A 22286-nucleotide genomic window follows, 5' to 3' on the forward strand; every position below is an offset into this window, starting at 1 on the left:
GCTAAAAATTCTGGCCATCTTTACTAACGTCATCATGTACAGAAGTGTTTGCACGTCAGCTGAGGACATCTTCAGTGCAACAAGATGGCCTGCCACTAATATTTAGAAGTCGTGTCTATTTGGGTGTAGGTCTGCAGCTCTGAGGCTGCTCACCTGCAAGTCACAGCTTGCTGCTCCTAAGGTTCCTTTCCCTAATCACATTCAAAGAGTTTTTAGAGAAGCTCTTGCAGGGGAGCTGAAGGGGGGGCCCTGGCTCCCACCACTACCAGCACTGCACACAACGCCCCAAGCACCACAGAACTGACATGCTCAGCTGCAGAAAGGAAATTACTAAGTATGAAATTTCCCAATCCATTAAGGCAAAAAACTATAATAAACATTAATTACAAAAGAATATTACGTAACTCTAGGTAATTAGTAAAACTTTATGAAGCTTTTGGAATCTTTTATTGTGTAGCTGCCTTAGCATAAAAAAATTTAAACTTTCTTATTCTTGTCTGCCTTACTTTCAACTGCTCCTCCTTATAGCACATTTCTTTAAATTTTCACACAAGTTTCAGCATTAGCTCCTGCATTCAGGAGGAATACTTACGCCAGGTCTGTTTTGTACAGCATCACTCAGCTTTTGCTGTCTTGCCATCACTGACTTTGCTCCACCTGGGGAACAGGCACTCTTCACCACTTTTACCATGCCACACATTTTCACTGCATTCTCAAGAGTCAGCAAAAGAGATTGTGTACTGAGGCTGGGTGGCTCAAGGCTTACAGCTCCTGGCATTGCTATGCCACTGGAGTAGGACTCCCACATTTCTATCCAAAACTTGAGAAAAAAAGATGTATTTGGTCCAGTACCTCCAAAGCAGGTCACATTTACTGCATGTACTAGCATGTGTATGTGGGAATGTTGGACTGCACACACCATGTACATGTAATGTGCATGTACAGGAGCCACTTGCCCAGGAGTCCTGTACATTCCCAGCTGCAGCAGCTGTGGGGACTAGAATTAGGTTCCCTGTCCCTTGCCTTCCCTTCTCCCAGACAGGCAGCCCCTCTGGCAGAAAACTTTGGGCAAGCAGCCCTTCCCCCAGAGCAGCAGCCTACTCCTCACCCCTTGGATAACCAGATACAAAGACAAGAGCCATCACACTACAGCCTAATAAAAAAATGTCTGGGCTGGTGCTAAAGTTAAGGTTAGGATGGGTTGAGTGCATCAAATGTCCTAGGATGGGTTGAGTGCATCAAATGTCCTAGGGAGACCAAACTATCTTCCTCTTCCCTCCAGGACAGTAGCTCTGGACTGAGCAGGATAGTCTGGATTCAGTCTGATGCGTGCCTCCAGCAACCACACAGCATTCAGGGATAAAAAAGCTGAGCTTTGCCCACTTGCATCAAAATTTAAGTAATGCCTCATGTAGCTTTGTGGTGAGAGAAGGCAATTTCAGTCAACATTACTTAGAGACTGAGGTTAGTGGAAAGACAATAAATGTAAATAGAGAATTCAGCACTAAAAAAAGCTTTCACAAAAAAATGCAAGCACTGTCATGACCCAGATGAAGTCCTTGCTGTGCTGGAATTGACGGCAAAACTCTTCAGTGACTTCAGCAAAGTTAGGATTTTAGTCAAAGTGCTGAAGCCTCCCCTACTTTTTGGCACACCTCATACTTCATGGGGTTTTACGTATGTTCTTTTCTTATATTTGAAACAGAGAGATTTCTGGTACAGCAGTCTATGAACTACCTGACACACTTTTATAAAAACAACAACTGGGACATGCATGTTTGTTTTTGAAATGATGTCTCATATGATTCCACTTGAGAGTTTAATACAATAAACATTGTTTCCCGAAAGTGTAAAAATATAGCATTCTTCTACCATTAAATGAAGATAATTCATCCAAAACCTCAGTATTCAAATAGCTTAGAGATCTTTCAATATGAAGATGAAGGATTTATGCTCTTACTGGAAAAAACTTTGTGCATCCAATCTCAGCAAAGGAACTGATCCATTTTAAAGCTAGCATTTGCAGAAGAAGGAAGATCTAAGGAAGTAAATACAGCTAGCAGACAAGTAAGACCACTGTATTGGAAGTGGCAAGATAGGAAACATGCTGAAAGGAGCATTCATCAGTGTCACTGAATGTTACAACAGGATTCACCAAAGAATAAAAGGAACTGTTCTCGCTGTGACTTCGTAGGTACAGGCAGCAATGCTGACTTGCCAAACAATAAACACCTCATGCACGTGTAGTCATGACCACCTCTTCAGAAAAGAGCTGGTGCTTACCAAGAACCCAGACTTGCTCTAATTTTTCCCTCAGAAAATTGTTGTCACAGATGTGAAATGTCATGATCAATAAGAGGACAGAAGGCAAGAGACACGTCCCTTTCATCCAAAGGGCAACACAATCAACTATGAGTTGCGTGAAAACAGCAGGTCCCCTGGTTTGGCACTTCAACCTCTGGCCTCCCCATCCAAAGGTGAGTATGCCCATTGCTAAAAGCATCATCATCAGCATAAATTTATCTTTGAATTAAAATCGTACTCAAGTCTTTACCTCCAAATCAGAAGGCACTCTCTGTTGTTTTAGCTGCACCTTCAGCAGGTCTTTTTGCTGATCATCTTCCAGACAATCAATTTCAGTCACAGGGAATGCCTGCTGCTGTGTGTCTTCACTGATACTGACCACAAAGAGCACCTCCGAGGTAAGCAGCAAGCAGCCTTCATGCTGCTGGCCTGATCCACTCACAATCATGACGTCTAAGGCCATATGGACCTCTGGCCTTCCTAGAGACTGCAGCATTTTCCTGCATTATCAAGGAAAAAAAAAAAAAAAAAGAGAAAAAAAAAGAAAAAGAAAAAACCCCGAAGTAGTCAGTATTATGCATTGGATCCTCCAGGACTTCATTTGATCACTAATATTTTTACTTAAGCCTGTAGCTATCACCTACAAACATAAAATAAGCCAGGGAGTATATTCCAAATCTCCATTACTGAAAGATGCAAGACTTACTTAAGATCTAGAGAATAAATGTGAAACTGTCACTTATCAAAACTCGTTATCATTCGCTGCAAAATTGGCCTAATAACCGTGCTAGGTCAGCCTATTTCCCATCCTAACAGAAAAATTACCCTGAGAAGTGGCTTACAAATTCAGTGCAGAAAATAAAGCTATTTTCACTAACAGCTGTTTCTGGAGATGTGCAGTATTTTTCTTGGGCCCGGTGCAATGGTAAATAAGTAAGAACTTACTGAATGCCATTAAAGAAATATCAGCTCTGTAGTTCCAAAGCTGGAAGCAGATCAGCAGCCCATCATCTGCAGATTGGGTTTCTATGCACTACCTTTGTGTTTAATGTTCCTAAACAAACTGCCATAACTCAGCCTTTCCTAGGGAAGCAGCCTGTTAACTTGACCACAGGCCAGAACCTATTAATAAACAATGTGGATGTAAAAATGAGCAAGTGTCTAAATAATTTTACCAGACATATTTGACGTGGCTATTTGGAGCCTGCTCAACGTGTTGATCATTTGGATGAGAGCGCTGCTTGGGAAGCTGAGAAAGTCCAGCTCCGTGCAAAATACCTGTGGTAAGAGAATTTAAGTTTTTTAGTAGTTGTTTTCTACCAAACAGTTACATGTTGTAGTGATGTCATCTGTTTAGAACAGTTCATAAAATAGTGCAGATCCAAAATGATGTCACATCTTTGGAAGCTGTAGTCAAGATAATTCATTAAATATTACAATGCAAGAGTTGTGCACTTAACCCCAGTGATCTTGCATTAGCAAGAAACAAAAAAAAACCCCAACTGTGTGTTCTAAAAATCAGCCATACACTTGCAATCAAGAGAAACATAATGCTCCTGAGAGCCATCATTTCAGAGTAGGACTGGACACATCACTTAGGATTTATGTAGAAAAAATCAAGACCGTTGTTAACTTTCTTGCTTAATATTAAAATACTTCCATATACGTGTCACGATCGGTACAAATTAAAAAGCAAGTTTGCCTGGATACAGTATTTAAATATTCAGTTACTTAATCCAGCTGTTAAACACAGATCCATATACATTTATGAGATCGCCTGGGGCATCTGGTTTATTGTGAATTTTTCTTAGTGCCAGCACAGAATGGAGACTACAAGAAGCAGTTAAACAGGTTTCTCAATAGACCATCCAAAGCTGAAGATGATACAGTATGTATGCTTTCAGATGGCTTGTAAACTTCTAAAGATGAGGTATGGTCACCAGAAAGAATGAGTGAGTTGCAAAAAAATTCACATATCAAGTAGTTTTAAAAATTTTTACGAGACAGACGGGAAGTAGGTTAAGCGGCAACCACCAGTGCTATACAGTTTAGTGCAAAGTTACTCTTTAAATAAACAAAGAGATTTTCTTTTGTCTAATTAAGCATTCCATTGAAGCAAAAGGCATTTTTGCATAAGGGTGTCAATAACTTAGATTCCTTTTTACACAATGGATAATAATTTAAACAAAACATCAGCGTTGAAAAAAAACTTTAATTTTTAGCACACATGTTGATGGTAACACTTAAAAGCAGCATCCCAGTTGTAACAGTTGGCTTACCGAGGTTCTCAGCATTATGTGAGTGAAAATGTTATTTACAGATGGAGAAAGAGAGAACATGTGTTTACTTCTGTGTGGTCCCCCACCCCTCGGTCCCCCCCAAGAGGCATGGTCCCACTTCCAATCCAGTTGTGGGTAAGAGTTACTTAACTCTTGTGTGTTTTCCTCTCACGCACTGTCAGCTATTATTGATACAGTTTTTATGTTTTTTCCTGGCTAACTCTTTTTGTCACATGCTCATGGAAAACATGATGTCTTGTATACCCTATCTGCAATGAAAAGTGTCCCTCTACTGTTACAAGTTTCTTGATAAAGACTGCAGCGGAATTAAATGTAGAAAGAATAATGTCATGGACAGCAAAACCACCGCACAGCCAGCCGACAACAGACAAAAGTTTCTGATTTTACCGATACGGGTTTTAAACCTATGGGATGCATAATTCAGGAGAACAGTTATTATTTACACTCATACAAACAAGATACAGTTAATTTGAAAGAATTGTAATAATTAAATGTTTCATTATTTCTTGAAATAGATTGCTTCAAGGAATGATTTCTAAATGTAATGGGAAGCATGGAAACAATATCCTAAACTGAAGCCCTAGGAGAACTACTCGTATTCTAATCAACACGTCACAAACATAAATATTGCTGGCGATTAAAGGCATAAATCTTCAAGGTTTGTCCGGTGTAATTAGTGAAGTAAAATTGTTGACACATTGTCCTTGTATCAACAGGTCTCCCTGCTTTTCTTCCCTGACTGCCCTCCCCCCCACACTTTAAATATCCAGACCAACAGCTTTGATTTATTGATACTGGAAACAAAGAAACTAGTGTATTTTGATATTTTATTTTTATCTTTTACAGTTTTTGGTCATCCAGAAGTATTCACATCAATCTGAAAGGATTCACTACCACTGCCCCTAAGTGCTCAGTCTAGCTGGAAAACCCACCTCTGGTCGTTAAAAGGTGACCTGCGTATCCAAAAATGGGACTGTCTTCTCACAACTCCCCGGCTTAAAGGGGATGGTCCCACTACCTGACTCACTTCTTTCTCCCAGGAACATAACTCTCTCTTTGTGTAGAGGTAGCACAACTCTTTCCTTGCCATAACAAAGCAATCTCAAAATAATGCTCTAATTGGATATAGTGTTGCTCTAATACTTTTATGTCAAAAACTCTTTTGTAAGCACATATGTTTCTGTAACTAATTCTACTGTATTCCAAGAATTACTTCATGCTTTCTGCATTCTGTGTCTCTGTGGCTGTGCAATGCTGATCGGTAACACAAGAAAGAAGCGCAACACGATAGTTTTTAAGAAAACGAACACAATATTTATAACTATTCAGCGCCGGCATTTCTAAATCTTTCTCTAAGTCACACAGCTACCGAGACGGTTAAGTAATGCATAGCAGGTTGCATCTGAAGAGCATTTTAAAATTTAAACGGGGATGTTGGAAACAGAGAAACTCACCGTAACCTGTCTGTGAGACAAGCTCAGCTGCCCCTCCGATGGGCTTTGTGAAGACGCCCATGATTCCTTTCCCCACGCCTGAGATGACCCCCCTGGCTTTATGCCCGGCTGAAGCCTGGGCCTCAGACACTCGCTGAAAGTTCTGCATTGGCTGATCCACAATCCCAGCGATTGCACCTGAGAAAACAAGAGTCCCCAGTAATTAGTGAAGATTAATATCCCAGAATAAGAGAATATCTTACTACTGGACCTGAATGTTGCTTGGATTACAGACTGTACCCCACCCTTCTTATACAGCTATTTAGCATGTGACCCATTAGCTAAACAATACCTTAGCTTCAGTTTAAGTTAAATCTCAACTTCCTTTTTTTTTTTTTAATGTATTTTACTTTTTTAAACATTCAGATAACTTGACAGTATGCTTTCATCTTTCAATTACTTTCACTAAACACTTTTGCTGAGTTAGTTTAATTTAGCTCATTCTGTGTAGCAATTCTGAAAATCTTGGGCTCGGAATAAAATCCACCCATTTTAGAAGACTTGAGCTGTTATGGAAATGAGATTTTCACGTAAGCCTGAGATTGACTTCATGAGAATAAAAACTGCCTGTATTCAATAGATCATTTTTATATCCTCTTCCACTGCCAGAAATGTTCATAAGCTAATGCAACTTTTGATGTATTACTAAGATTAGCAGAATTAGACTTTGAGACTTTTTGTTACTTTTTTGTGAAAACGATCATATTTTACTTTAATGCACATGGGTCAAACTTTTACAAGTGACACAGTGACCTTCCCAGCTTTTAGTATCAACAGAGAACTCCAACTTAAATCTTCCTAAATGTAAACAGGTATGTGAGGTGGTACGTTTCTTTGATCTTGAGTTTACTCGAGCCACTTAACCACAGACATGTCTCTAGTTATTGTAATTTTGATAGATAAGCTATTTGGAAGTCGCTAAGAGTACAAGGATTGGACAAAGTGACATCAGTTAGAAAAAGGTCTGCCTGATCCGAGGTTCTTTGCTCAGTGAAAAGGAAGTTTGCAGGCTCCTCGGCTAGCTCTCAGTTTGCACCTTCAGCTGCAAATATCAAGATAAAACAATTATTTAAGGAGTAGGACCGAGTGTCACCTTGGTAACCAGGCATTTTTACAGCGACCCAGACGTCTTTGAAGATTCTGCTTTGTATGTGGAAGCAAATCCAGGCATAATTCCACAGATTCGTATAATCACAGCGGAGGTATTTGGCCCCATGTGTTCACCAGCGTGACACACACTACTCAGCTAGCTGCTAACCGGGTTTCAGATGGTTTTAGTTACCATTACTGGATAAACAGAGAAGTTGCTGACTTTGAACAACAAGAACTAATATTGTACTTGTATACTGGTATTCTGTCCAAAGAAAAGATGAAGATGAGAAGTAGCACACAGTTCTCCAGACCCTTGTCCCTGGGATACTATCTATCAGCAGTTCAAGAAACTTGCATCCCCCATAAATGCCTCCCTCTCCTCTTAGAGCGATTGCTTCCAACTTCTATACATGTATCATTTACTGATAAATGTATAGTATTTCCCCAGAAAATACTCAGTTTTTATTGAGCTCAGTCACTGAAGCCGAGTGTGCAGCTGAGCATCCACCCTTTGTACAGCAAAGGCCATGAAGCTTCCTTAATGCCATGCCATGGAAATGATACAAATTTCAATTCAATTCTCTCTCATTAGTACTTACCAGCTGCTCCTGCTGCTTGACTAAAATAATACCCCAACACCGCATTACACAATTGGGATTGTTCGTCCAGTCTTTTCTTTTGTACAACTGTGATGCATGTGAAGGCATAAAACAATACTTGGAGTTCTGCTAAGCTACATATTACATTACCCTGTGACCTCCTTCACCCTATCTATTGAGGTCATCCACAGCAACGGCGCTTTCAGAACAGAAGTTATTGCCTTATTAAATGTAATCCACCTAAGTCCTAGCACTAGTAAATTATTTACTGCCATACACTTGAGCAATGTTATAAGGTAATAATAAATAAGAGCCTACTCCAAAGGACCTGGGGTATGCTCCAGGCACTTCGCAGCTGGAATTAGGCCCAGAGGACAAGGAAACAGAATGGAAACTGCTGTGACTGTGTTATATATGATTATTTATATAGTACCCCAAATAATATATAGCTTAATTAGCCAGTTGTTTAGTACTTCCACACTTTCTGTTATTCTGCCATTTTATGCATGCTCTGAACTTGTCTGTGAAGCCATTGCCCTTTTGTACCTCAATCCTTTTGCAAGTCCTGTCTTTCTACCTGCAAAAAATATAACTAATGATCTTCTCTTCCCTCTCTGCTCACCCTCTGTCATCTTTTATCTTGAATTGCAACTCACTGACACAACTCATTCGTGTGCTCTGGTCATGCCACAAATCACATAATAAACTACAACCTTACTCCTTCCATTAAGGAGTAGCTGGTCCTACCACCCTTGCATGGGGAAGCCAGATCTGTGCAGCTCCTTTCCTGTGTGCATCATGTGTGGGCAAAGGATCAAAAAAAAAATCATAGGTCAAAGGCTGAGCAACCTCAAAACCCAACAGCAGTGAGATAATGGTGACACACATGTGAGGTTCACTGCATCTCCTAGCACCAGAAACTGCAAAGCAGATGTCCCCTGGCATCCATGTGGCTTTTTTCTTTCTAACATAAAGTTAGCGGTAGGAGCACCACGTCGGAACTTACCACAGAAGGTCTCTCCTGCCAGGTTTCAGTAAGGTATCAGAAAAGCAGAGCATGAGGAATATATAGTGGTTCCTCCTTTCCCACTCTTATTCTCACAGTCTAGAGACAGCTATGGTGTCCTACTGCTGTCCCTGTCCCTTCTCTGTAATGTCCCTTGCCCATTTATTTTTTTTAAGTGAAACTGTTCTCCATTTTTCTTTCCTTCCTTACCCTAGGCATTCCATTTTATATGCATGTCCACATATGTACACACAGATTATGTATGTATAAAGAAAACCTCAATAAAATCAAACACCAAAGCAACAAAACAAAAACATATTCTTCCCTTACTGGACCAAAGAGGTTCCAGCAACACCGTAACATCTGCTAAACATCAGCTGGGGTGCGCTCTGGTTAATACATGTTGCTCAGTAACCATAAAAAAGATACTTTGATAACTACGAAATTCAGATAGTTCAGAGTATATCACTGGATTACTTCAAGAAGAATTTGATTACGGGCAGCAACCGGTTTGTGCGCAGACTGTCAATGTTTGGTGAACGCAGCACGGCTTACAGAACTTAGCAAAGCTTGGGTTGCTTGTGACAAACTCTTTCAGACCAAGAAATAATTGGAAAAAATCCCCCACCAGGAGAAACTGGCCATGCTTTGCCATGAGGCTGGAAGCCAGCCATGTTGAAACCATTTTGCTTCCTTTTCTCTGTTGTCCTGCAGGATTGCCTCAAATGTTTCACACCAAAAATATGGCTGAAACGTAGTCTCATCACAGCGAACACCACATAAGAGTACAGCTAAAAGAAAAGAGCAGCTGTTGGTGTACATTAATATATTTGCAGAATTAGTGTGTGGAATAGCACGCAGCTTCAGGATTAGCACTGGCTCTTAGTATCTCGCTTGTAGATAGGCAAACATAGAGTGGCCCCGATTCAGTGACTGTTGCACAGCAAGAACAACCACCACCACCCTTAACAGAAAAAATTCGAGCTTCTGAAATCCAGGCTTTGCCTTCTCTAGCAGCACAGTTACACTGTCAGTCAGTACTACTATCAACTCACTTTCCCAAAAGCATGAAGGAGTAACTGAAATGTTAAGCACTTTTGCCGTTGTGAAAAATGGCTTTTCTAGTAGTTGTCAGCTTTTTGGTTATTCAGAAATGCTCAGTTTCCCAAAGGGAGCTACTTCAATACTATATTTTTCACTAGGACCAGTAGTTGAAAACAAAGCCTATAGTTTCAATATTCTCTTTTACACAGTTTTAAATTATTATTTTAAGCTTGACCCTGTCATGAAAAATGAATAAGATAGATAGTTCCTTGGTGGGTAGTGTCGATCATCTAAATATTTTAAATACAATTTCACTGCATTTTTGTCTAATCATATAAAAGAAAAAAACACATCTATCATAAGCTCTTGCTTATTTTCACGCACAAGTGTTACTAAAATGACCCAAAAGTCTCCCCCAAACTAGAAAAGAAGATGATAGCCTGCCAAAGATAACAATCAAATCAAACAACACCCTGACAGTGCTTGAGTCATTTAAAATGAGACGGGACAAAGCAGTTAAGAATGTACCACAGGGAACAACTTGCACTGAGGAGGAGACAAGAGTACATGATTTTGGCCCTGATTCAGCAAAGCTCTTAAGCACATGCTTAAGAGCTTTGCTGAATCAAGGCCACCATGAGCCAGATTTTCAGTAAAATCAGAAACGCAACTCTTTCTACGTAGATACCACAAGGTATCGGTGAACTGAGGGCTCTTACATGCCTGTGCCTAGGCACAAAATCTGCATTTGCAATTCTTTAAGCTGCTTGTGTGAGTCAGATGGCTTTTACACACATGACAGTACTGTGTCTATCCTAGAAATGTTATTCACACTTCTCAATTTTACAATTAGAAAGTCACAGAAATGATGGCTTCAAAGACTCTCGCTCTCTGCATTCCTGTGCTCATCTGAACTCTTCATCCTTGTGATTTAGAACAACATAGCAGCTCTGCTTCGTTTTGTTATGTATGAAGAACTTGGAAGTGTTTTTAGAGTAAGCATGTTCACGTTCACTCTGAAGTGCTGGTGAAAGAAAGAAGCACAGTGGTACCTCCCTTCAACTACAACTGTTTTTTTGGGGGAAGCCACAATATTCTTTAAACTAAATGATCAGGACAGAAACAGCTTTCTGATGCGTTTGTAAAAATTGAAATGTAGGTCTATTCATAATTTAGGTCTCGGCACAATTTACATGAATGCTGCCGTGTATATAGAGAAAACATGCTTTTTAAAAATCAGGCTTAAATAAAAAGTTATTCCTGATAAAAATTCACTGGAATATTTCTGATTCCTCCCTTAGTGAGAGGTCCCATACTTGCCGAGTCCAGCTACACAGTAACTGTAGCTATTTATCTGTGTGCTTCATTGCCTCCACTGCTGAGAACGGAGGTATTTAGCAGGGAGAAAATTAATAATAACAGCAGGAGTAAGAACAAGATCCTAGCTTGTGGAGGAGCTCTGTTTAAATGCTAATACAAAGTTTTCGGTTTCTAACTAAGTTTGATTGCTTAGGAAATCAGGGGCACTGAAATTCTAACTCTTCTTTTTGGTTTTGTTTTTAACTCAGGCAAACAACCGAAGCCTTGTGCGCAGGGCGGTACAGGCATGGCGTATTTGTGCATGCACATTACGAGTTCTGGGCTTTCCTGAACAGCAGAAACTTTGCCTTGCTACAGCCAAAGCTTCGAAGTTTTCCTCTTTAGCTCAGGCTGTACAGCTGAAGCTTTTAGCTCTGAAGGGCTCTGGTGTGTCGGTGAAGGGGTAGCCACCACATTATCCGGTTGTCTTATTAATAACCGAGCTGAGATCACCAAACCATTTCACCAGCGCACATACACCAGGTTGACACGGTGCTTCTAAAAGTATAATCTTTCATCCAGCTACTCAACCTGACTGCCCTTAGCCCAATAAAACAAGAAGGAAAAATAAAACCTTCTCCGAACTGCCTTTGATTTGCAACACCAGTAACAGCTTACTATCGGGATAGTAGCTACTAATATATGAAGTTTCTCCTTTATGCACATTTCTCCCAGGACACTCGCTTGCTGGTTTGCAGGCATTATCAAATGACAGTGCTTCACATCATCTAGTGTTATTGCTTAAAATAATTTCCAGTAACTTAACCCAAACTTGTAACATTTTTACCACTTCCTCTTTGGGGCTTTCAGGGTTGCGGCTGCAAATTTAGGAGTTGTGTACACTACTGAAGATTAGGAAAGAGGACAAATCCTTTCAAGCTTCAGCTCTTCTAACCTTTTGCACTGGACTGCTTTTGGTCACTTTGATCTCTAAGGGATTCATACTCTCTAATACGTACTGAGGAACTCCGCCAAACAACACAGTTCTGCATTCCTTTGCTGTGTGACAACTAGAAGTAACCTAGAAAATCCAGCCCCTTACTGCAAAACTTCTCACAGAGATTTTTTCCAGTGCAGTTTAGTTTTCAAATTTTTAGGTACTACTTTGAAATGACCAGAGTCATCTTCACTTCTAACCAAATCACTTGGCTGCTTGATGAATACAATTACACTGAATCAGGATGATCTGGGTCTCTTTATTAATGCAGAATTCCTCATCAAAGCTTACTTAACATCTGCACTAAGTTCAAGTGGCTTTCAAACATAACCAAGAGTCCCCGATGTCTACAGTGCAGCAAAAACAAGCAGGTTCGGAAGGCATTCCTATAACTGATTGGAAAGTAAACATCAGCATGATGACGTCTTTGTGCTGACTTAGTTACAAGTCACCCTGGCAATGCAGAAGTATTCTTTTCTTCTCAGATATACATCATACACCAATGAAAATATTATTTCACAAAGACAGTGCAAACTTGTCTATATCTGCAATTATTTTATCAGCAAAAAACATATACAAAAATTACTAAACCTTGATGAAAAGAAACAGTATCTCATATACATACTGTGAGGCTATTTCACAAGAAAACACACAAACAAACAGATTTTGCAATTATAACTCACATGTAGAAAAGGCTGGTGAGCAGATCAGAAAACAGTATTATCACTCAACTTGATATTTAGTAGTACATTACCTAGAAGGCTAATGCCTAAACGAGAGAGCCCCTGTCTCAGTCCTTCTCCCAGGCTCTCTGGAAGCTGCCTTCTCCATTCTTCTTGTCTGTTGTAATGCTCCTCATCCAGTGACAGCCTATCCATATTCCGAGCAAGACTTGTTGCCAGATTGGTAATTGACGTCAGTGTACCTAAATACACGGAGATATACATTTGGGTCTGGATCAAAATGCTTTAATTTAAAACATGGAGACGTTCTATGCCTCATTGAAATACTGAGCTTACAAGCAGAACAGCAAGTCAGTTGAAAAGTCGCCCATGTGTAACATGCTTTACTATTTGTTAAGCATCACCACACTGCTCCCATGGTCCACGTCACGCCCTTTACATTACCCTGCACCAGGTTTGCCTGGACGGTGCAAAAAAAGCAACCCATCCGAACATCCCTCCCCAGTTCCCAAACTTCTGCAAGGCTAACCTAAACGGAGAGAGGGGGTGATGGAAAGGTAAACATATATTTACAGAAAGAGCCGGGGAGGACGTGTCCTGAGGGAGTGTGGAGCAGCAGCAAGCAAGCGGCAGGGCCAGCGGCAGTGGCTGGAGCCACGCGATGGCACTGTTCATACAGGCTTCGCAGAACCCGAGCTGCTCCCGCTCCCGGACAGCCCAGCCCTGCTGTCAAAACCTATCCACATACTTACACAGTTATAACAACTGTATCTACTTTTTTTTTTTTTTTTGAAAAAAAGAAATAATAAATATGATGAGGCGACACGGTGTAGAATTTCTGATGGTTAGCAGAAGTACAGAACACCTTTAATATTTCTGCAGTTATCACATGAAATACTGGCTGAGCCAATCTCCGTTTCCCACTGGGAGGTTTAAAATTCTGAAGTTTCTGAAACATTCTTACACACTGTAGTTAAGCGGTGATCTGTTTAATACATAAGATGTTATATACGAGCTTTGTTACCCTCCCAGCATTTCGCTGCAGCCTAGCAAGCCAAACAAAGCTGCAAGCAATATTGTTTAAAACTTTTAACACATCCTTTAACAACGCATGACAACAAAGCAGTAGTTGGAGCAACAAAGTGAAAGATCTACCTTTGGAAATGTGTTTTACAAATGATGTTGTTCCTCTGGAAACTCCACTGACAAATGCTCCTGGGCCTCTGGTCAGCCCTTCATAGGGGAGCCTAAAGAAATCAGCTATGCCGTTCCCTATGCTTCTCACTAGACTAGCCGGGCTTCCGAGAATTTCCAACGATCCGACAACCCAGCCTGTGTGGAGAAACAAGACACATGTTACGGCTGCAAAAACTGCAGAAGCAGCAGTTGTGAAAAGGTTATTCCTTAATTCTCTTTTTCACACTAGAATTCATCGCATTATGAACTTCCTTTGAGCAAAACACGGGAAATAACTCATCCACTATGAATTCAGAAATGGCAATCTTTCATACTTCGTAAATCAAAGAAATCCTTTTGGCAAACTCACAAATAGCTTTAGAATGACTTCCTTCCAGGAGCTTCCCGTATTTCTGCTAAAAGTGTGCTAGAGAGGCAGATGCTAGAGCCTCACAGCTACGGAAGAACGGGGCTGGGAGTTCAGATCGCGGGGTCGGTTTTAGATGCTATAAGGCAGCGTTGTGATTTCACATCCTCATGTGATAGAATTGTGACAGGGAGTTTACACTGATACAATGTACTGCTTTACCGGAGTGTGGAGGTCAATTGCTTGATGGAGTGTTAGGAAAGGGGATGCAGATTTTTGACAAGTGCTTAAGAAGTTATTTTAAATCCACCCCAACCCTTCTAAGCTGATCATTTTCTTTCAGAGCGCAGTGAAAGCCAGACAAACGTCTTTTGCTCAGTGCAGTTGTGTAAACAGCAATGACATCTACATGCTGATTAGGTTACTCATAGGGGAGTATTCCTTATGCATATCCCAGGAGAAGTATCTGTGGATCTGGTTTCCTATACAAACGCAGGGTTGCCAGCAGCTTGCTGGATGGCCGAGCGTGCAGCAATCTGTTGCTGGAAAGCTGTTTGCAGGTCTTGTCTTTCTCAGGCTGGTTGGCAGCAGATTTATTAGGGAAATAGCGCTGCATAACTCTTTTTTCGTCAGCCCAGAGAGAGCAATTCAGAAATGGCAATAAACATTAAATGGGAACTGCCTGGTCTTTGAGCCCCAGTACCATGAATTTCAGCTGGCACCGTCAGAGTGACACAAGGCGTGACAGAGCCAGGAGACTGAAAGATGGACAGATTGGCCTCCTGCTCTCTCGCCGAGGGCCCTTCATCTGCGCTGCCCTCCTCACTCCCATCTCATCACTGCAAACTCCTGCTATCCAGATGCTTTTCTTGTTTTCTAGTAACCCCTCCCAGTCACTCCTGTGGAAAGCTCAATCATGAAACTGAACAAAAGAGAAAATGTTACTCATATGAAATGAATTAATCTCATACCATCATTGTAAGCTCCCGGAAAATCTATTATTCTTGTTGAATCTGTCCCACATTTCAGCCCTGACAGGTTGAGAACTCCAGTTCATGTAGTATAAAGAGTGGGAACCACAGTGGACATAAGGGAGAGGGTGGGATGGACTATGAAAACAAAAAACAAGTACTACTGGCAAAGTGACGAGCAGAGCAGCAATGAGTGCTGTGGCCCCACAGCACCTGCCCCAGAGACAAGCGTCCCCCTGGCAGTGCTTCCCCACCGGAGGCCAGGGAAGCCAGCGCTCCAGGCTGGGCCTGCGACTCCCTCACTGTAGTATTTTTAACAAATTATCCTTGCCACTGTGTGAAGTGATGAAAAGCTGGAGGGGCGGGGAGGCGTGTACAGATGGGAGAGATGTTCCTTCTGCTTTTTCTGATCAATAATGTTGCAACAATCCCTTACTAACAGCCTTTTTTTTTTTCCGCCTAATGTCCTTGGCATTCCTTGTCCCGAGGCAGTGATGGGATGTCATGAGGTGACGAAAAGGGGCTGCACAACACCACGGATTAATGCCTTGCTGCCCTGCAGGCACCGCCAGGCTGGGACACGAGAGACTCCAACGCCACTCACCTGTTTGGCCGGCCAGCCAGTGTGTTCAGGAATGAAAATGGATTAAAACCAGGAATGAAACCAGTTAAACACAAAGCTGAGGGGTTGCCTGGTATCCTGGGGATGGGCTGTTGCAGTCTGGCCCTGGCCTGAGGGCTGTCAGTTTTGGGAAGCTCTGGAAGGAGCATGCTCGCCCTTGGAGAGCACATGGGAGGAACGTGAAGCCTGCAGCGAGGGTGACCCTCCTTGGCCAGTGCTCAGAGCAAAACTAATGGCTCCTCACTGCCGGCATGGACCACCCAGCCCAAGGAGGAAGGCGTGGGAGTAAGTCGGGAATAGGAAAATGATAAAGCAGGAATAATCCCTCAATTCACAAGCTCAGTGCTGCATTTTACTTTGCAGAAATATAGTATCATGTCAGGTTACCATTTCCCAAAGTAGGCTTAGTAATTATATCCACTAATATGAAATAATTATGACTATATTAGCAGAGAGCCACTGCACTTTCTTTATAGGCAACTATAGGGTTAGATCTGGCAGTTACCAGTAATATTTTTAAATAGAATTTTATTAACTTTTAAATAGAAGCCAACTTAATTAGAAAAGTATGGGAGATTTGCATTGCAAGTTTTGCTAATTTGAGACAAGCAACGCTAATCAGCATATCTGGGCAGAGCTCTCTAGCCCCATTCATTGCCTACGAGACATGGATTCTGGCCGCTCTTTTGCACCATATGGGGCAGCCTGATACACTCTCTTTAGCAGGCTTTGGGGCAAATCCTGCCCCCTCTCCACAGGACAGCAATGGTCTCGCACATGGCTAAGGGCAAAATGAGACTATATCCCACTTGGAGCATAAGGCATAGCTGTATGGGAATGCTGTTTGTGCAGATGCTGCAATGATTTATGCGTGGGACAATGGTGGGCAGAAGGGGGGTCAAACAACGCCTCATTTTGCAGATTAATGTGGTTAAAATGCAGGAGAGTGAGGTCCTCTTCCATAAGAGACCAATCCAAGAAGTGTAACTCACCTGATGGTGAGGAAAGGACTCAGGGCTTGCAGACCATATAAAACTTTTTGCTTGATTTTCCCCTCCTTTTTAACTTCGTTGACACAGTCAGCCTTTTGACAAGTGTCACAAACTCTTCAAAATAAAGTACCTTCTTTGCCCAAGCAAACATTAAACAACGCAATTCACCATTTTAATCATGGTAACCCCTTTCAAAAAATCCATTTTAGTTTTAGTGCTTTGAGTGGGATTTAAGTAGTAACTAAATATATGCTTACGTATTTTCCTGACGAGAAGTACCACTGAAGGAAACCTTGTATTTCTTAATATTTAAACCTGCTTGATTTCAGCTACATCATGAGCCTAGAGCAAGGGGTGTCCTGTGCAAAGCTGCACACTGCAAGGGTAGCACAGGAGGAAAGACCAAGACCAGGCTCAGGAATCCCTCACTAGCATATGTGCCTCACCTGGGATGTTGTGGATGAAAAGCCAGTACAACCCCAATTTCCTGCTGCAGTCTATCACCACTTGTATCACCACTCCTAGCCAGTTGTGGGGAGAAACATTCACACTGTGGACCATATTTGGCCACAGTTTCACTCTTCATTAGCAAGAAACTAGATCTCCTCTTTTGTACTATGGGATTTGACTGTAAAACAAATCCAAACAAGTAGTAAAAAAGAAAAACCTGCAAATTTTGCAAGCAAAATAATGCAAGAAAAAAAAGAATTGTTGCAGAATGTCCTGGTGCACAATTGTGTACACAGATGCCGTAATCAGCTATGCAAATCAGGTCTGCACACACTGAAAGACCAGATCAGCATCTCTCTATTTATGATTACCTGAAATGCATGTGTACAATTTTGGAAACATGCACAGAAATCAGGTTGCAGATATGCTTGCAGCACAAATGGAAGCATCAGGATTTCAGAAAATCTGACCATTAGTACTGCAGGAAAAGAAATTCCATGTTTCAGCGTGGAGTATGTTACTTGCGTGTAATCATGGAGGAGTTTCCTTCTGTCTCAGGTACAAATTCCGTACCACACCAAGACACAGCAGAGACCAAATTTCATTATTTCTAAATTAATATTTATGGAAAACAGAATGTACTTGCTAACCTAATAGACTAATTGCTCACTATTGATCCTACAAGGAGAAAAAGTTAGTAACAGCAAACCTCATAGTTCTTGGATCAAAGGACAACAAACATCTGTGTGCCAGTTTAGCATGAAGGCTGTATGAAGAAAGACAGATTCCTAATCACAAACTTCAGCCAAAAGGAGTTTTAACAACAAAACAACATTCAGGGCTATAATTTACTTCTGAATGCAGAGCAACATGCTGAATAATTTGATTAAATGTAGTTTTGGGGAGTTTATGTGAGGAACGTGGGTTGATTCTGACTAGTGCTGTAATACAAAATGACAAAACCTAAGCCAGCTAGAATACATTTTTATGCTGTGTTCAGGGTTTCGTAAAGCCTTCAGGCAGCTGGCTAATGTTTAGCACAACTTTACAAATCTTCACTGGTGTCTGCTCAGCCATTTTATTTCTCTTCTGTCGTATGGCAGGACATGAAAGGTGTCTGAAAATATCATTATCAAACAGTGTTTGAGGGAAACAATAATTGTATGGCTACCATCTAGGTTATTCAGCTTGAAAGACAATCACAGAATCCCGGTACCTAATAAAAATGTTACATGCTATGGAATAGTACTGACCTGCTCTGAAAAGTGCTCCAGCAGCATAATGCATGGCCAAGGCATGGATAAGTTGCCTGGCAGTGGTGAAGATGGGTCCTCGCTCAAACACAGAGAAGGAGAGAGGGGTGTGATCTGAGGCTATATACAGTTTCAATGAAGCATGAATACTGACAAGGAGATTAACAGGCTGTATTGTTAATTTTCTTAACTTCACTGGCTTGACTAAAGCTCTTGCATGCTCTCTCACTTGTTCAGGCAGCATCAAGGTAGTATCTGAAGTATTCATGGATTGACAAGCGGTTTTGTTTTCTGGAAGATATGTATCAAACAAAGTCTTAATGTAGTAAACAAAGGTGTCTTCCACATACAGCCTAGCTGGTTTGAGTTCAAAGCTAAGGTCATTCACGTGAAACATGAAATTCTCTTCGTCAGAAAAAGCAATGCACAGTTTTATAAAGCAGTTTTCCTTATAGCTTTCCAAATCTTTGTTACAAACAATGAGGTTGTTCACTCTGGACCACTGCACGGTCTCATTTTTCTCTCCTTGGCACAGCAGGACTGCAAAATGGAAATTGGATTTGCTGTACAACTGATTGTCCAGTTGCAGGTCTTCACAATACACTTGGAGACTATGAAATTGTGGGAGGCCTTCCACGGCGTCCCGCTGGAACTCTTGTGACAGGGGTCTCAGGTAGCTGGTGGCTGGGGCCATGTGGAGGAAAACGTTGTCTGCTGTGAGACGCAGAAGTTCAGATGACACTTTATGGTTTGTAATATCATCAAAAGCAGAAAGACTTAACTGACTGATGAACATTTTCAGTGACAGGGTTTGCTCTTGACTTCTAAATAGGAGGGAAAAGAAGTTTTGTTAATTCATGTATTTGGAGTTCACCTGGCATCTTGCTTTCTCAAAAAGCTATCAGGAGAGACATTCTCTGTAATACATGGGAAATTCATTGTGCAAGTCCCATTAATGTTAATGGGATGTGGCAGCCTTAATCACCACAGTGGATATCACCCAGGGGGTCTTCTAAGATATTAAAGCAGACAACAAATACAATTTTCTGATAACTCATGTACAGCCTTAGCTGTTACAATACTTTCTGGGAGTCACCACAGCATTTTTATACCATTGCATCGAGGGCCTCCCCCCCCTCCAGTGTTAACTGCCCATTGCCACTTTTAACTAGCAAGGGGGCTATTACGTACTGCTGATGACCAGTTTCTCGGGGATTAATACTTATATTATAGTGCAAATAAAAACAGTACAACAAATTCCACTCTGATTGTAACAGCATTGCTGGAAGCCAGACATTCTGCATCCTAGAAATAGGTAGTGTTATAATTGCACTTGAATGGAGCTGAGGACCAGACTGTGGTGTGTGGGGAAGGCTTCTAAGGAAGAGTGTTATAATCAAGTACAGTTAATTACTGACTGTAAGACTATTTCTACAGCCCTCGCACATCAAGCTTCCTACTAATTTTAGTGGAAGCTTGTATGATTACAGATGGCAGGACCTAGCTGAATACATTTTAGACTGATGAACACACCAAAATTAATTATGATGGAAAATGTCTTTTCTTAATGAACAACTCAGGACTTCTTTTTGCATCAGACATCTAGGGTTTACCCTGAAGTGACACGACTTTTGATGTTAGATTGTCCTTTTTTAACTGTGATATACAAAGCATAACAGATGGTCTAAACATGCCACAGAGCATACAGCAGTATTAAACAAAACAAACAGTTAAGCCAAAGTTCGTAAGTCACATTTACACTTAGAAAGCTGACTGACCTCTCAGCACTGTTTGGCAATGCTTTTTATCATCTTTTATGTGCTTTATGTACCTGTTGAGGTTGATTTCGACAGGTCCTGCTCTTCCTTCTGGGGCCAAGGTTATGACTGTTGTTCCACACTGATGGGCAATGTCCACATAAACATAGCCAAAGCCAGTTAAGAACACAATCTAGTGGAGAAAGTTAGAAACATACAGAATGCTACCGAAATTACTATTTTTAACATCATAATTTGAATTAATCCTATTAATGCCTTCTGGTTGAGATCTTTTACTTGAATCATGATAATTCTCCGGAAAAACAGAAATAGATTTCAGTACTTCACAAAATAACAGCTCTGATACTTTAAGTATTTCAGTTGTACAGCAAGATGAATTTTGCACCTCATCCTTTAACTATTTAACTGAACACATTTTAATAAGAAACTTCTCCAGAAAGGAGAAGAATCCTTGTATGATTCTATGTGTAGATGTGGTGCTTAGGGACATGGTTTAGTGGTGGACTTGGCAGTGAGGTGGACTTGACAGTTAAGGGTTGGACTTGATGATCTTAAAGGTCTTTTCCAACCAAAACGATTCTATGATTCTATGAAATGATCAAGACGTGCTGGGGAGGAGGGAGGTTATATGAGAAAAGAATAAATAAGAAATTTTAATTTGTGATTTTGGATTAAGGAGAAAGGCATATTCCTGGATCTCTGCAAAATCCCGCATTCTCCTCCGGAAAACAAACCCTAAATTAACATTCTCTTGCTATGCCCTAGCTCAGAGCTGGTTAGACGAATGGCTGCTAGCATGATGCAAAACACATGAAGACTAAAAAATAAGCAACATTTTGGATTAATGAAGATTTGCTTAACAACTCATCACTGAACACCTTTTTTCAGCCATCTAAACTGGTTTGGTGAGAACACCTTCACAAGCAAGGTGCTACCACAAAGAAATGGCAAAAGTCTATTGGAAAGCGTAAAATGTCTAAAAAGTCAGGAAAATGGGAACTTGACAACAGGTTTGTGTCTCGCTTATAGATGTGCAAACTTTCATTCTGAACAAGTTGTCCTTAGGAGTACATATTCTACTTAAAGAAATGATGTATTGTTTTTGAAGCTTAATTCTGCAATATTTCTGTGCAAGTTTTATGTTTTTCAAGAATATGAAAGATTAAGGTCTTTTTAGGTTTGGAAAACTCACAGCAGTCCTTGTTAGAGCAAGCTGGCTTCTGTTTTCTTGTAGGGCTACTATCAATACAATTGTTTACTAGATTGTAATGACAGAAGCTGTAATTTAAAGGAATGCAAACTCAAGGAAAAACACAAAGATAATGGGCTAGCACAGGTAAAATAAACAGTTGTTTGTCTTGAAGAATCCTTACTGCTGTTAACAAGTCACCAGAAGGAAAAGCACTTGGAAGTTTAGTAGGATCAGCACTTAAACTGATTCTTGTTACATGATTTATAATAACCTTGTACAGATAATTAAATTTCGTTCATCAAATTATCTTATTCTTCTGAAAATTACATATAAGAGAATTTCTAATTTCGATATGTCAGTTTTAATCCTTTGCTTATCTGGAAGAGATTCACAATCCTGTATGATGGAATTGGAGAAAAAAGGACATTTACTGAATTTTCAATACACCCTCATTATTCTAAAAAACCCTCATTGATCTTAAAGGTTCATCATTTTAATTCCAATTTCAGATGATTCTGATGATAAATACATTAATTTTAGTAAATTGGGAAAATTTTCTTTCTAATGGAATAAGAAGCTCCTATCTGTGACTAGGTAGAAAGAGTACAAATTACTTAAGATCCTCTAAATCCCAGTTATTTCACAATCAGAACCGAGTTGTATGTGAA

The 22286-nt window shown here is 40.7% G+C and overlaps 1 protein-coding gene across 6 annotated transcripts in view; it reads right to left on the reverse strand.

The window, feature by feature from the left end:
• VPS13B (vacuolar protein sorting 13 homolog B) overlaps positions 1–22286 on the reverse strand; it is a 506220-nt gene that overhangs the window by 7658 nt on the left and 476276 nt on the right. For all 6 annotated transcript variants that reach the window (XM_068395717.1, XM_068395718.1, XM_068395719.1 and 3 more), the window contains 7 exons: positions 20480–20598; positions 18649–19472; positions 13973–14149; positions 12889–13059; positions 6059–6235; positions 3480–3582; positions 2555–2804 (listed from right to left, as the gene is read on the reverse strand). In XM_068395717.1, coding sequence (XP_068251818.1) covers positions 2555–2804; positions 3480–3582; positions 6059–6235; positions 12889–13059; positions 13973–14149; positions 18649–19472; positions 20480–20598 — 1821 coding nt within the window. The remainder of the gene's footprint in view (positions 1–2554; positions 2805–3479; positions 3583–6058; positions 6236–12888; positions 13060–13972; positions 14150–18648; positions 19473–20479; positions 20599–22286) is intronic.

Source organism: Nyctibius grandis, chromosome 3 (genome assembly GCF_013368605.1).
Source record: "Nyctibius grandis isolate bNycGra1 chromosome 3, bNycGra1.pri, whole genome shotgun sequence".
Classification (NCBI taxonomy): domain Eukaryota; kingdom Metazoa; phylum Chordata; class Aves; order Nyctibiiformes; family Nyctibiidae; genus Nyctibius; species Nyctibius grandis.